Genomic DNA, 13612 nt, shown 5'->3' with positions numbered 1-13612 from the left:
GTATTTTCAGTACCCACTAACTACACTCCCCAGCCCCTAAAATGAGAGCCAATCCATTAATACTTTTGACTTCTCAACCTCACTTTAGTAGGCTTTATAATATACTGAATATTCAAAAAAAAATTATGTCTATTTAACAAAACTGGAAATAGAGGAACAGAAGATAAGTGACTTTATGATCATAAGTTTATCTGCATTTTTGGGCATAAACCAGAAAAATTCTAGCTTCCAAATCCCTTCTCTGTTCACTGGCCTATGCAAGAACATACTAAACTCAGCAGGACTCTTCTGGCAAATAATGTACAAACACCCTGTATTACAATAGAGTAACAACTCTATTTCGGGTAATTTCTAGAAAAACATGCACATGTGCTCACACACAATGCAATGCTGAAAAATACTGGGAAAGTGTTTTGGGAAGAATTGAGTGACAGCATGAAAGAAAATAACACTGGATAAAGAAAGCATGCTAAAATAAACAAAGGATGTAAACTAAACTGTTTAACAGATCTTTTACACTGGGCTCCACAATTAGCAGTGTCCCTCAAAAAAAATTTAATTTTTAGGAAGATGGTGACCCCCAGCAGTATTAGGCCAAAGACTACATGGAAGCATCCTATTCTGAAGAAGATTTTACAGTTCATATATAACAAGAAGTTTCACCAAGTCAATTTTAAGACTGTTGTCCTGTAATCAAATGGGCACAACTTCCCCACTAAAGACACAGTAGTTTTTCAGAGCTAAAGCACTCTGAACAAATTATTCAAGAACAGACAGACACACTGACATGAAAACTTACTTCAGTTTTTCTGCTTTAAATTGCTGTGTGCAGTCATCGAACAGTTTTTGGTTCATCTCCATGAAGAGTTTCAGAGCATTGTATATCAAGCCATGTATTGTCCTATAAGTAAAACTTCTGGTTGAAACTCAGAGTACTTTAAACTTTGAAATCTATTTTTTCTGGTCAACAGTAGCCAATAGCCTACATAACTGGAAAATTACATCATTTCAGAATAAGTGGAAGCAAAACTAGTTAGTGGAAGTTTCAGTTCACCCTCAAAAAGGCTAATACAAGTACTAGAATTACCAACTTTGAATGCATTTTTCTTACTCTGTAGTACTACTTGTCACACTTTGATGTTTGAATTTCATTTTTAATACTACGTGTATCAATACAAGACTAGTTTTGAAATTTAGTAGGTGACACTAATCAAACTAGGGTTATTAGAGAAAATGTAAGATGACATTAAAGATCTTATATAAGAAGTAAGTTACTAGCAACTGACAAATTAAAGAAAAAAAAAAAAGTGTCAGTGATTAAAAGGAGCCCAGAAAAGACACCAATCATTTTGAAGACTGCCACACAGCAACAGCACTCACTTCAACACAATTATGCCAGGACTCTTTAGAAAAGTGTTAGAGAATTGGAAAACATCAGAAAAACTTAAAAAAAACTTAAAAAACAGAAAAACTTAAAAAAAAAAACCTGCTTTATGAAGCACTTTTACAGTGTAATTTACAGTTCCAATCCATCGCTGATCATTAATCCAAAAAGCAGTCAGTTAAATGATTACTTGGTATCATACATGTGAGTTACAAGGAAGACTGCAGCTGTACTAGGTAGCATGACTTCTGCTCAGAATAAAATGAATGCATGGCTTTGAAAACCAGAAAACACAACCGAGAGCAATCCACATTAACTATGTACAGTTGCATCACCGAATCAGAATTTTATTAATGGGTACACTATTTGTTACTGCTTACATCCAGTGACAGTAACCAATCACTTTAACATTGCTTTATCTTCCATTTCTTTTCCTGTGTTTAGTGGCAGATTGATTATGCGTTCTTGGCCAACCCATCAGCAGTCCTCAATTCATGGCCAGCGCTAGACTGTGATACTTTCACCATCCCAGCAGTTGCACAATAGCTCAAACAAAGAGGCACTTTACAACGGAACAGCTGCAGAAAGGAGCTGACCAGGACTGTTTTCATGCGTATGTACTATGTTATTGTGGGGGGAAAAAGTGAAAATAGTCAATGGAAAAAGAAGAGAAACAGTAAACAAAGGCGGGGTGGGGGGAAGTGGAGGGAAGGAAAAAATGACCTAATCTACAACATATTCCACTAGAATGTAGAAGAAATGCAAATCAGCAAAGAGGTTAGAGATCAGAAATCAAAGTTAGTCTTTAGAAGTATCTGAACTACAGACCAATGCCAAATTTACTTCATATTCATAAAAATGCGTCATGGATGAGATGCACTAAAACACTGTTTCTTGTTTAATGAAAAAAGGAAAAACTATCTTCCTCAATTCTTAACATTTCCTAAAAAGTTTTTATAATGGTAGCCTCCTCCTTATCCAGCAACTTTAACGTCATAGACTAAACAGCTCAACACACTGTTAAAAGTAGCAACTCAAAGATCTGAACCACTTTTAAGCCTAAAACTAGACATAAGTGAAGTAGCAGAATTTTATTTGTACAAGTGTTTCTTACTTGTTCCAATGCGTCTTTGAATTCCGGTACAAGGATGGAAACATGATGGGTAAAATCTTTGCTGCGTTATCACTAATTAAGCTCATAATATATTCATTATTCCAGTAGTATAATGCTCGCTCTGCAACCTAAGACGACATGAAAAAAGGAACACTTCTTCAGACAATCTCTTAATGAGCAAATAATTGAAACATTTGGCAAATATAAGGGAAGGGTAAGGGAAGTTGCAACTCAGATTTTGATTTTTCTAGTGCAAATGGGAGTCATGGAGCTGACGGGAAGAGAGATGGAAAAATTGCTTTTTCCTTGATAGGGACATGATTCAAACTATAACCTATGAATTCCGAAATTCAAGCAAAGAAATGTTTTCCCAAAGAAAGAGTATTTGTAGAACTATTACAAGCAGGGAAATGCAAACACTATGTACTGAAAGGGTTCAGGTACTTCTGAAAACAGTGAGCTTTTAAGCTTTTATGTTAAGTGTACCACTGAAGTGAACCACCCAATACGAATGCACGTACTGCACTCTTGAAAAGAAACAATAAAGCTAACATTTGGACCCCTAAAATTTGACACAGAATTGAAGACTTCTTTTTGCAACAAATAAAATCCATTACAGTGAATAACAGTAGGTAATACCATTAACAAGTCTGCTTCATAAAAATCCTCGTATTACTGTACATTCAGTAAGTACAGACCTGAAAGTGTGGACTGGACACACATTTGGCTAGCTGTCTGAAAAGAGGCTCCATAACTTTTACAAATTCAGATGGTTCAATAACATCTAAGATTTCTTCTAGTTCATTTAAAAACATGACTTCTTTTGGACTGTGAGTCTTTGGCCAGTATTTCAGCAGTGCCATCACAACCTGTAGAGACAAAGTGAACTTAATCTTCATGGTAATTCGACTTTACCTTGCACTAAATTATAGCTCATTAAGAAGTATGATATCTCAAACAGAACACAAAATTCAGATTCCTTGTCCCATGTGACAGCAGTGATCAGATATGGTTCAGTGTCACAGAAATAACTGTTAATAGGTCTAAAAACACTTCTTCAGAAAACAAAATTATACACTTAAAACACATGTTCAAAAACAATCATCAAAAGACTGGAGAAAGTAACCTGACATCTAACTTAACATGATCATAAAATCAAAGCGCAAATTTACTACTGTACTATGGGGAAAAATTATTTGCCACTTAAGTGATAGCAACTTTCAATCTCCAATTCTTGGAGGCATACTCCAAAGCTCAAGAAGTTAAGGTCTATCATTGTATTTTACGAAAAGATTTACTATAAATACCCAAATTGTCAGGTGACTGACTACTCTAGGCATGCTGCTTTTAAATGTTGAGTTTTATTTAATTTACTATACTACTAGAATCAGTTGTCATGGTTTAGCCCCAGCCAGCAACTAAGCACCACGCAGCTGCTCACTCACTCCCCCTACCCCGATGGGATGGGGAGAGAATCAGAGGAGTAAGAGTGAGAAACACTCCTGGGTTGAGATAAGAACAGTTTAATAATTAAAATAAAGTAAAATAGTAATGATATTAATAACAATATAATAATGATAATAATAATAATAATAATAATAACAACAACAACAATATACAAAGCAAGTGATGCACAATGCAATTGCTCACCACCCGCCGACTGATACCCAGACAGTTCCCGAGCAGCGATCGCTGCTCCCCGGCCAACCCCCCCCAGTTTCTATACTGAGCATGACATCATATGGTATGGAATAGCCCTTTGGTCAGTTTGGATCAACTATTCTGGCTGTGCCCCCTCCCAGCTTCTTGTGCACCTGGCAGAGCATGGGAAGCTGAAAAGTCCTTGACTAGCATAAGCAGTACTTAGCAACAACTAAAACATCAGTGTGTTATCAACATTCTTCTCCTACTAAATCCAAAACACAGCACTATGCCTGCTACTAGGATGAAAATTAGCTCTATCCCAGCTGAAACCAGGACATCAGTCTTAACTTTCTTCATGATTATTATTTAGCCAGCTTGCTGCAGCAGGTTTTGCCTAGCAAACCATGAACACTCAAAAGATAGGTGGGAGAAGGGGGCAGGGGGAGGAAGTAGGAAGAGAACTAAGAGATCCATAAAAATGTGACACAAAAGCAAATCTATGTATCTGTGGGAAATGTTACTGAAGTCTAACTGAAAAACAAACTCTCTTATCTATGAAATATATAAATAGAAGAATTTTAAGTCTGAAAAGGATACTAGTTTAGCAGTTAAATATATTTAGACATTGTATTTATTAGTGGAGTTAACAATTAGATCATAATTTATTCAAGAACCTTCAACAATACACAAAGTTATATTGAAGGAATAACGACTCGTGCTGTTAGCAATTTCTGATGTAAGGAAAACGCAAGTTGATGCAAGTGTTTTTGTTATGAAAGGATGATGATTTTTTTCCCCCAAAGATGTCACTTTTCAAACCAGAGTGTAAGATTTTAAAATTTCTTAAGTTGGTTTCTTTTTTGGGGTGGGTTTGTTTTGGTTTTTTGTTTTGGGGTTTTTTTTTAACACACTATAAAAAACATTTTCCATCTGTGGCAATTTGGTACTAAACAATATTCAAATGGGAAGGCATTTTCCTTCAAAGGATAGTTAAACCATGTTAAATATTTAAAAATGACTGGCATAGCACTCAATCTTAAATTTAGATATTTTTGATGAGAAACGCAACAACCTGGGAAGTGTAAGTCTGTAAATGCTTTTGTTTTGCGGTTAAAAATTAAAAAGCCACATGAAGAACAAAAATATGACAGTATCTGCCTAGTCCTAGATGTAGAACTGGACAAAAAAACCCCCCCAAAACAGTACAGATTTCTTGAAAAACTCCTTTAAAATAAAATTTATATTTGTCTTTTCATATAGTATAAAAGTTGCAACAATCCATTAGCCTTTCTCTGAGACAACACTTTTTTTCCCTCTCATTTAGGAAAAAAAAAAAAAGCAGTCTCTTTGTTTTCTGAAATGAAGGACATTTTTCTAGAAATCCAGGTTTTTATATTTAGAAACTATAAGCAGTATTTCATATCATCACTGACAAGATAACTCAGTGAGAAATCAGTGCATCTCTCATGTATGTATTATTTAATCATGAAAGCAGACATTACATCCTCAAATGAAGCCTTGGGAAATCTATGCAGATTTTTTTAATAAGATGCCAAAAAGTCTCATATGACAATTATAAGGGAAAACAAAGAGTTTTATTTTGTAATGACCAGAATTTTTGAAGGGGAACTTGGTACTTCAGTGATGCATGTACTAAGTTTTTAAAGAATGTTGTAATCATGTACTAATTTGGGATCAAAAAGGGAAACAGACTTGGATGCGTTTTAGTTCAGATTTGTACTGGGAAATATGTAACATCCTAGCTGACGTCTGGAAGAAAGCTAAGATTTCAAGATCTCCTATAGCACGAATGACAGAATGTCTGAGATTTGATATCTTCCCAAATATTAAAAGCTCCAAATAGAAGAGAGTTCTTGCTCAGATGCATAGTTTGTTTGTTTCAAGAATCCCAGTTTCCATTTTACAATGGAAATGACTGTAATCTAAAAATGTGCACTTTTGTTAGTAGCTATTGTTTTACTAATTGCTACTTAGTGGTTAAACATATTAGTTCTTACCTACTTAATATTGGGTGTAACGATGCAAAACAGTATATACTATCGAGGACAATTAAAAGTATTCATCTATGCAATTATGTGCAGCCAGACCAAAGTCTGGTTTTGTCTATGGTCCAAACTTGGTAGCCATGAACAGGATCTGACTCAAGAGCCTTGCATCAGTAGGTAGCTCCCTGTGCCAGAAATCTGTGTTCCATCATAACATCAGTCTCTCAACAGAGCAGAATTCAGGCAAGCTAATTTCTGACTAAACTGCTTCTGGATCAACCATCTCATATCCAGTCAGCCAGAACAAAATAAGCACAATAAACTCTGGTCTGTTTGTAAGAGGTGTGCTCTTACTGTTGTTTTAATTAATTTTGGACATTCCAAACAACTGTTGAAAAACTGAACTCGACAGATCAAAATGGTTAAATGTTTGATGCTTCCTAACGAAAACAATTACACATCAATACTTTATTCCCAAAACCTCCTTAAACAGTTGACAGATGAAAGGGATATTAATATTCAAAAATATAAAATAATAGCAAGATAAACTTACTGGTTCTGTAAGCGTGCTGTCCTTTTCTAAGAATTGAACTACACAGTATGCCAGCTACAGTAAAAGAAAAGATTTTAATTAATGTCCACTGTGAAACTGAACACACGTTGAAATTACTAGCACAAGTGGAGAACACTACTGAATTCAAATAAAAACACAACAGTTTTTCTGTAATTTTGCAAAAATTATTTGGCAGACAATTTAAACAACAAAAGGGTAAATACACTTTACCAATTTTCCCAACCTTCCCAAGTCTGTCCTCACCTTTTTCTGGGTTAACAGATAATTTGATGTTCTTTTCAGACCTAGTATTTTGCATTTCAGCACACTTCATCTTTTCAAACACAGGATTTAAAAATCACAATCTTGTCCTCTAAAGTGCTTTCTACACACTAACATTTTGGAGTCCCATGCTGATTTAGTAAGTATTTTCTATTTCATAATCTAAGTCAGTTAAAAATGCATTGAACAGTTGTAAATATTAGGATTTTCTATATATAAGAACTAATGACAATGGCATATCAACATAAAGCTGGTGCAAGCCGAGGCTGAATTACAGTATTTACTAACTTCAATTCTGAGAATGAGACTGTGTATCTGTGCCTAAACAGTGAGGTATTACATCCCTTTCACTCAATAGGCCAATAGTCCCAAAGTAAATGGGAGGATCACTGCACACCTCATGAACTGTTTAACCATTTTTCTAATGCCTCTCCATTTATGGAAGTTCAGCGGACGAGCCCAATTCTTCTTCTGTTTTTGATGATTGCTACCAAGAATGTCCCTATGTAATTTGAGGAATGCACAAAGATTATTACATTTAGTGTTCTCCATTATTCTAAAGTAAATTTGAATTAAATATAGAGATTAGCTTTCTTCAGGTATATCTGGATTTGGCAGCAAATCCTTCTGAATATCTGCCGCTGTTTCAAAGTGAATTTTTGTGGTTTTACTGTGGTGTTTCACACGCTAAGCTCACTTGAAGTGCATTCCCATTTCATTCAGCAGGACAAGAGAGGCATCCCATATATCACTATCTTCTTTTTACTGATAGTAATGAAGAATGTAAATCATCCGAAGGTTTTTGATAATTAGCTTGTGAAGTTAAGGGGAAACAGATAAAGACCAATCCATCTCAGGTAGGCAGAAGGTGGTGATCACAGATGTCTGCACTAGTTGAGAGAAAGGTCTGACTGGCCACACCCCAACAGGTTATGTTCATAGCATTAGAAAAAAAGAAAAAAATGTTTTAGAAATGGGAGCCACTCTAGCCTACAACTTCAACAGGAACTGATGTGAGCCCCAGTAGGCAAGATCCAAAGCAAATGCTTATAAGCATGTCTAATTGCTAGAGAATTGTAATTATACAAACAGTGTTCTTAAAAGTACAAGTTGTTAGTGATTTTATTTGAAGAAATGGTACTTAAAACTTGGAGTACTTGAACTTACATAGAAAACGTTGAACTTTCAAATTATAAAAACAAAGCTGTGTAACAACCTCTCACGGAGAAAATTTCAGCGTTATCACAATAATACTGTTTTCTCTAGCACTGTATGGTTTCCCACTCCTCTAGGAATTCTGAATGGAACTAAAACTCAGCACAGAAAAGATACAGCTGCCTTAAAAGCATGGTACAACTCAGATGTCACCTTTTTTCCTGTGTACTTCTGAAAAGATCTATTGAATTAAATAACGATGTCCTAGTAAATGCCCAATTCCTTTTAAAACATCAACAGTTGTAAGAAACTGAATTCAGCTAAATTCTCCGTGTAATTTAGAAAAAGCTTTTTATAGATGACATTCATTAAAACCACACTTTTCTGCAATTTATGTATGTCTAAACATTACAGACAAGACCAACATAAACAAAAAATTCTGTGTGTGGATAAATATCAAGAACTCTCACATTAATCAACTACTCAATGCATTTCATCTATAAACACTACAGCGCTTTTTAAAAAGGTATTTATTTATATATACACACACACATATTCCCCACCACAAGTGAAGCATTATAGGTACATATATTAAATATTTCCCCAAGACCACTTAGCAGGGAAACACTGGAGCTTAGAACAGAATACACATGAGAATGACTGGACTCCCTCGACCTCTCTTGGCAACCTTACTTTAACACCAGTATGAAAAGCGCCAAACAAGACTTACCTGTGGGTGGTAGACACTGAGTGATTTCACTTTGTGCAATGGTAACAAAACCTTCAATAGGAATATTTTGTGCTCTTCTTTTAATGGTAAGGCAAATCCATTAATTATGCTGCCAGGGAAAAAAAATTAAAAATAAAAATCAGCAATTATGCAAAATCTGCACTACTGTAGAGGATATACCAAAATCCTTGTTTTCATTGCATGTTTTTTTGCAATCTCCTGGAGAACGCGATGCAACAGAAAAATTTACAAATTAAGCATGAACCAGAGACTATTTAATTTTTGATCCAGTTCTCTAAAGATTACAAATTAATAGTCAAATCAACCTCTGCCCATCCCTCACCCAAGTCTTTCACAAGCCCCAAATTCTTCTTCCAAACAACATATATGACTATATCTACACTTCAGATTCCAACTTTCACTATGAACTATTCACCATCAAAGCTCTGACTACATATTTCTCCCAGCTTCTGCATGGAATTAAAGAATGAACCAGAGACTGGATGTAGAAGAGATCGATCCAGGACAGCAGACAAGTCAAAACATGACTTCTATTTCTGCAAGACCCTAGCATATAACCAAACAGCATCTCAACACATGACATCCCAGTTCCAGGTGAGGGCAGATGTGGCTCAATACTGGGCCATTGGCACCTTTACATAAAAACACAGCACTAGAACAGTGTTTTGTGTTCACTCACTTTGCTAGCATTAACATCAGTTAAAACATCCAGATATTGCCCATTTCCTATTTTAAATCCTATTTTATTAATTCAGATGCTTTTCCCTTCACTAACAAGGACAGAAGGCACCCAGGCAAAAGAAACCTGCCATGTTTGTCTTAAAAAAACCCCCCACATTAAAAAACATCAGTTACATATATTTTAGATCTCAGAAGTCAGATGATGTCCCAGAATTAAAGCTTGCTAAATAACATTTGCTGTACATGCTTAAAATAATTTTCACTAGTAATGACTGCACAACTATTCTGAGGATACGAGGTTATTCCTCCTGAAGTCTCTCAGTGCATAGTATCAAACCCCTATTTCTACATTAACATTTCTATGGTGTTCTTGCCACAACTTCCACATACTCAACAAATATATATTAACTTTATTTAAAAAAAAAGGAAAAGAAAAAGTTTCTCCAAGATGTTTTAAGGGTTGTTAACCACAAAGAGGAGCAGAATTGTAGGGCAAGTTTGGCCTCGATTGAGCGTGAAGAAATTCTGCCATCCTGTCAAGAGATGATTGTCAGAAAAAACCCATAACCACATCAGTAGTTCCTACCGGAAGTGTTCATTTGTCCAGTATTATATAGCACTTAGCAGAGGAAAAGAATGAAATCCAGTACTTCAGCATGACATTCGATTCCTCTCTACTCCTGAGGAGTCAAAACCCAACTGAAAACTGTTACTCATAAGAAGCTCTGTCAACAACATGCTATGTGAAACTCCATAACGGATTGGAAGAATAACCAGTGCAGAACAGTTACAGCTCAGAACCCTCATTTAGCTCCTAGAAATTTTGATTTGGAAGCCTGAGAAAAAAAAAAATACTTAACTTTTAGATTTGTAACACTTAAAGCTAACCTAACAAAACTAAGAATGAAAAAGCTGGTGACTTAGTAACAATTTTGAAGATTTAGCTCCATATTCTAATATTTAAGCTTTACAGTCTTCAGTACTTATCTTGATACATATTACTTGATTATAGTATGTTGAAGTAATGATGGATATGCAACTCCCTGCATCACTGAACATTTCATTGAAAATTTCGTTGAAAATTAAATAACTATTCTGGGCAGACACGTAGACCTAGAAAATTTTAAAACATCTTTCCAATTTCAACAGCATTCTGGGCTGCATTAGGAACAGCATTGCCAGCACGTTGAGGGAGGTGATCCTTCATCTCTGCCCAGCCCTGGTGAGACACATCTGGAGTGCTGGGTCCAGTTCTCGGCTCCCTAGGACAAGAAGGATGTAGACGTACTGGAGGGAGTCCAGCAAAGTGACATAAAGATAATGAAGGGGCTGGAGCATCTGACATACAAAGAAAGGCTGAGAGCTGTTTAGCTTTGGGAAGAGAAGGCTCAGGACGATCTTACCCATGTGTACAAATACCTGAAGGGATGGTGTGAAGAAGACTAAGTCAGACTCTTCTCACTGGTACCCAGTGAAAGGGCAAGAGGCAATGGGCACAAATTGAGACAAGAAATTTCATTCAAAATAGGAAAAAAGCCTTTTTGTTGTGAGCGTGGTAAAACATGGGATCCCACTGCCCAAAGAGGTTGTGGGGTCTCCATCCTTGGAGATATCCACAGCCCGATCAGACACAACCCTGAGCAACCTGCTCTTGCTGACCTGTTATTTTTATGTGCAAAAATACAGGAGCACCATAAAGTAGACCTAACTAAGCTTTTAAAGTGTATTGATGTCTAAAAAACAAAAGCTTGCACATGGATTAGAGAAATCAGTTGATAAAAACCACACGTTTTGACAAGGCTATCAGCTTTAAGTTGTAAAATTTTAGTCTCAAGTGCTTTCAGATGCATCGCTGAAGTTTGCTACATAATGTGATTAACAAAAGGTTTCTGAAGTTTCATAATCTACGCTTCCTTTGTTTACCTGCTATGCATTTAGTGATGTTAGAAGTATTTTTTAATATGTTTCAACTAATTACATGCTATTTGTGGTTGCTTCACAACTAATAGTAATTACAAGGATCCTAAGCTAGAAAGTAAGACTTAAAAAATAAGATTTAAAGAATTATCACATCCCAAAACATTGCCACAGGGTTCAAGTTTTTCCTATGTTTCTGCAATCTTAGACAAAACTCACTCTCTTCGTTACAGCTTTGCCACATGATATGAAGCTATTTTAATCTTGGCCCAGAGCAATCTGCAATCCCCAACTTGATTTTTAAAGCCTCCTCTGAAGAAGAAGCGAGTTTAATTAAACAAAACCTACAACTTACCTTCCCAGTATTTCCAGTAATTCTGCTATGCCATTGTGATGTTCTGTTTCATAAATAAACCTAAAAAAATGAAAAGTTTTACTCTGTTACTGCTGAAGAGATACAACTTTAACACCAAGATCCCCATCTAACATTACAGGTAGCCTTGACCTCCCAGGTTTATGCACTCAGTAAAAAGAAAACAGAAACATGTAGTGGAAAAGAAACTTTGTGGAAACATAAATGAATAGCACATTAACCTGCTTTCAACATTCACACTTTCTTGCTCTTTTCTCCCACGTTTAACAAGCAGCATGCACTTGAGCTTTTTCCAATAATCATATTCTGTGCCATTTTAATAATGTAAAACTGAATACAACAAACAACACTTTAAATATTAAAACAACACAAGAGCATCTGGCATAATCAAATGCCATGACTCAACCTTCTATAGCGCACGCAAGCACAAGGTGTTCAAACAGTTACTACTTATGGATCAAAAAAGCTCTTTGGCATTACAGATTTCTGTGCATACAAAAGGCTCTGTAATAAACAGAGGAAGTAAAATTTTCCTGAATTTTCTTTTGATAGAGCACTGTAATTTACTAGGCAATCACCTTTCCACCCTTTTTCCCAATTGCCTGAGTGTAGATTTATTGAGAAAGTTCTATGGACAACTTCAGGTATTTCACAAATTGTTATAAAAATTTACACTTACAAAAAAGTAATTCCATTCATTAGAAAATATTATTCTATTTGAAAATTTGTCATAGACTAACACTAACAGCTACTTTTAATCCAGAATATCTGATGTTTCTGGTTTTTTCTCCTTAAAGACCCTTTCCCTGTAACTCAGGACAACAATTCCAAGCAAAACTAAAGACAATGATATGAAAAGCTTTGTACTGAATTAACAGGAACATACCGGTTTAATAATTTTCATAAAAATATATTTTACATTACAAAAAAAGATGATTAATGTACTATCAGGACAGAATTCATGCTATTCTGGTCAGTGACTAAAAGACAAATAAAGACCACACATTTCTTAGGCAAGCACAGTAACAAACTGACTACTTGCAGGAAAAAGTATAAGAAATGGAAATATTTTGAAAAATTCTACACATACTTTAAGAGCTTATCATGCACAATCCACTAATTCAAGACAGAAGTGAAACAACTTTCCTCCCTGGTGCTCATACCCAGGAACACTAGTTTACATTTGGATACAAAATGTTTCAACTTCTACTTCCTAAATATTATACAACTAAATGAGGTTTTCTGTTTAATTTTTTTCCCCTACAGCTTGGTAAAGAAAGGTGGACTCTAGAGTGCAAATTATATCATCTCCCATATACATTTCAGATTGAAAACATATTTTTATATAAGCTATTACAAAGTTGATCTAATGACCGGAATTTCTTAGTCTTTCAAAAGCCTTGCACCAGAACTATCTCTGTTTGAAGACTTTGCTTCCATTATCCATGAAAGTAAAGTGCAAGAAGTGGCAAACAAAAGTACTGTTCAGAAGAGCATTATAATGTGTTCAAAAAACGGGTAGATGTGGCACTTGGGGACATGGTTTAGTCTAGTCTGCCCTTGATTGGTTTAGAGTAGACTTGGTAGTGTAGGTTAATGGTTGGACTGGATGATCTTAAAGGTCTTTTCCAACCTAAACGATTCTATGATTCTATAATACGCTATGACCCTGTTGTACCATCTGGTTCAGATATTTTTACAAAACTATGCATTTTGGAATTAATTTAATAAAATGTATGTTTGGGGAAAAAA

General features: G+C 35.5%; 1 protein-coding gene across 6 annotated transcripts in view; it reads right to left on the bottom strand.

Moving 5' to 3' along the window:
- The window catches only part of PPP2R5C (protein phosphatase 2 regulatory subunit B'gamma), an 84031-nt gene that overhangs the window by 9179 nt on the left and 61240 nt on the right, over positions 1 to 13612 (bottom strand). For all 6 annotated transcript variants that reach the window (XM_075711822.1, XM_075711825.1, XM_075711827.1 and 3 more), the window contains 6 exons: positions 11843 to 11902; positions 8869 to 8977; positions 6702 to 6755; positions 3197 to 3367; positions 2499 to 2626; positions 800 to 901 (listed from right to left, as the gene is read on the bottom strand). In XM_075711822.1, coding sequence (XP_075567937.1) covers positions 800 to 901; positions 2499 to 2626; positions 3197 to 3367; positions 6702 to 6755; positions 8869 to 8977; positions 11843 to 11902 — 624 coding nt within the window. The remainder of the gene's footprint in view (positions 1 to 799; positions 902 to 2498; positions 2627 to 3196; positions 3368 to 6701; positions 6756 to 8868; positions 8978 to 11842; positions 11903 to 13612) is intronic.

The sequence above is a fragment of the Pelecanus crispus genome, chromosome 6 (genome assembly GCF_030463565.1).
Source record: "Pelecanus crispus isolate bPelCri1 chromosome 6, bPelCri1.pri, whole genome shotgun sequence".
Lineage (NCBI taxonomy): Eukaryota > Metazoa > Chordata > Aves > Pelecaniformes > Pelecanidae > Pelecanus > Pelecanus crispus.
Note: the sequence above shows the minus strand (reverse complement) of the source record. Positions and strands in the feature narration are given on the sequence as shown.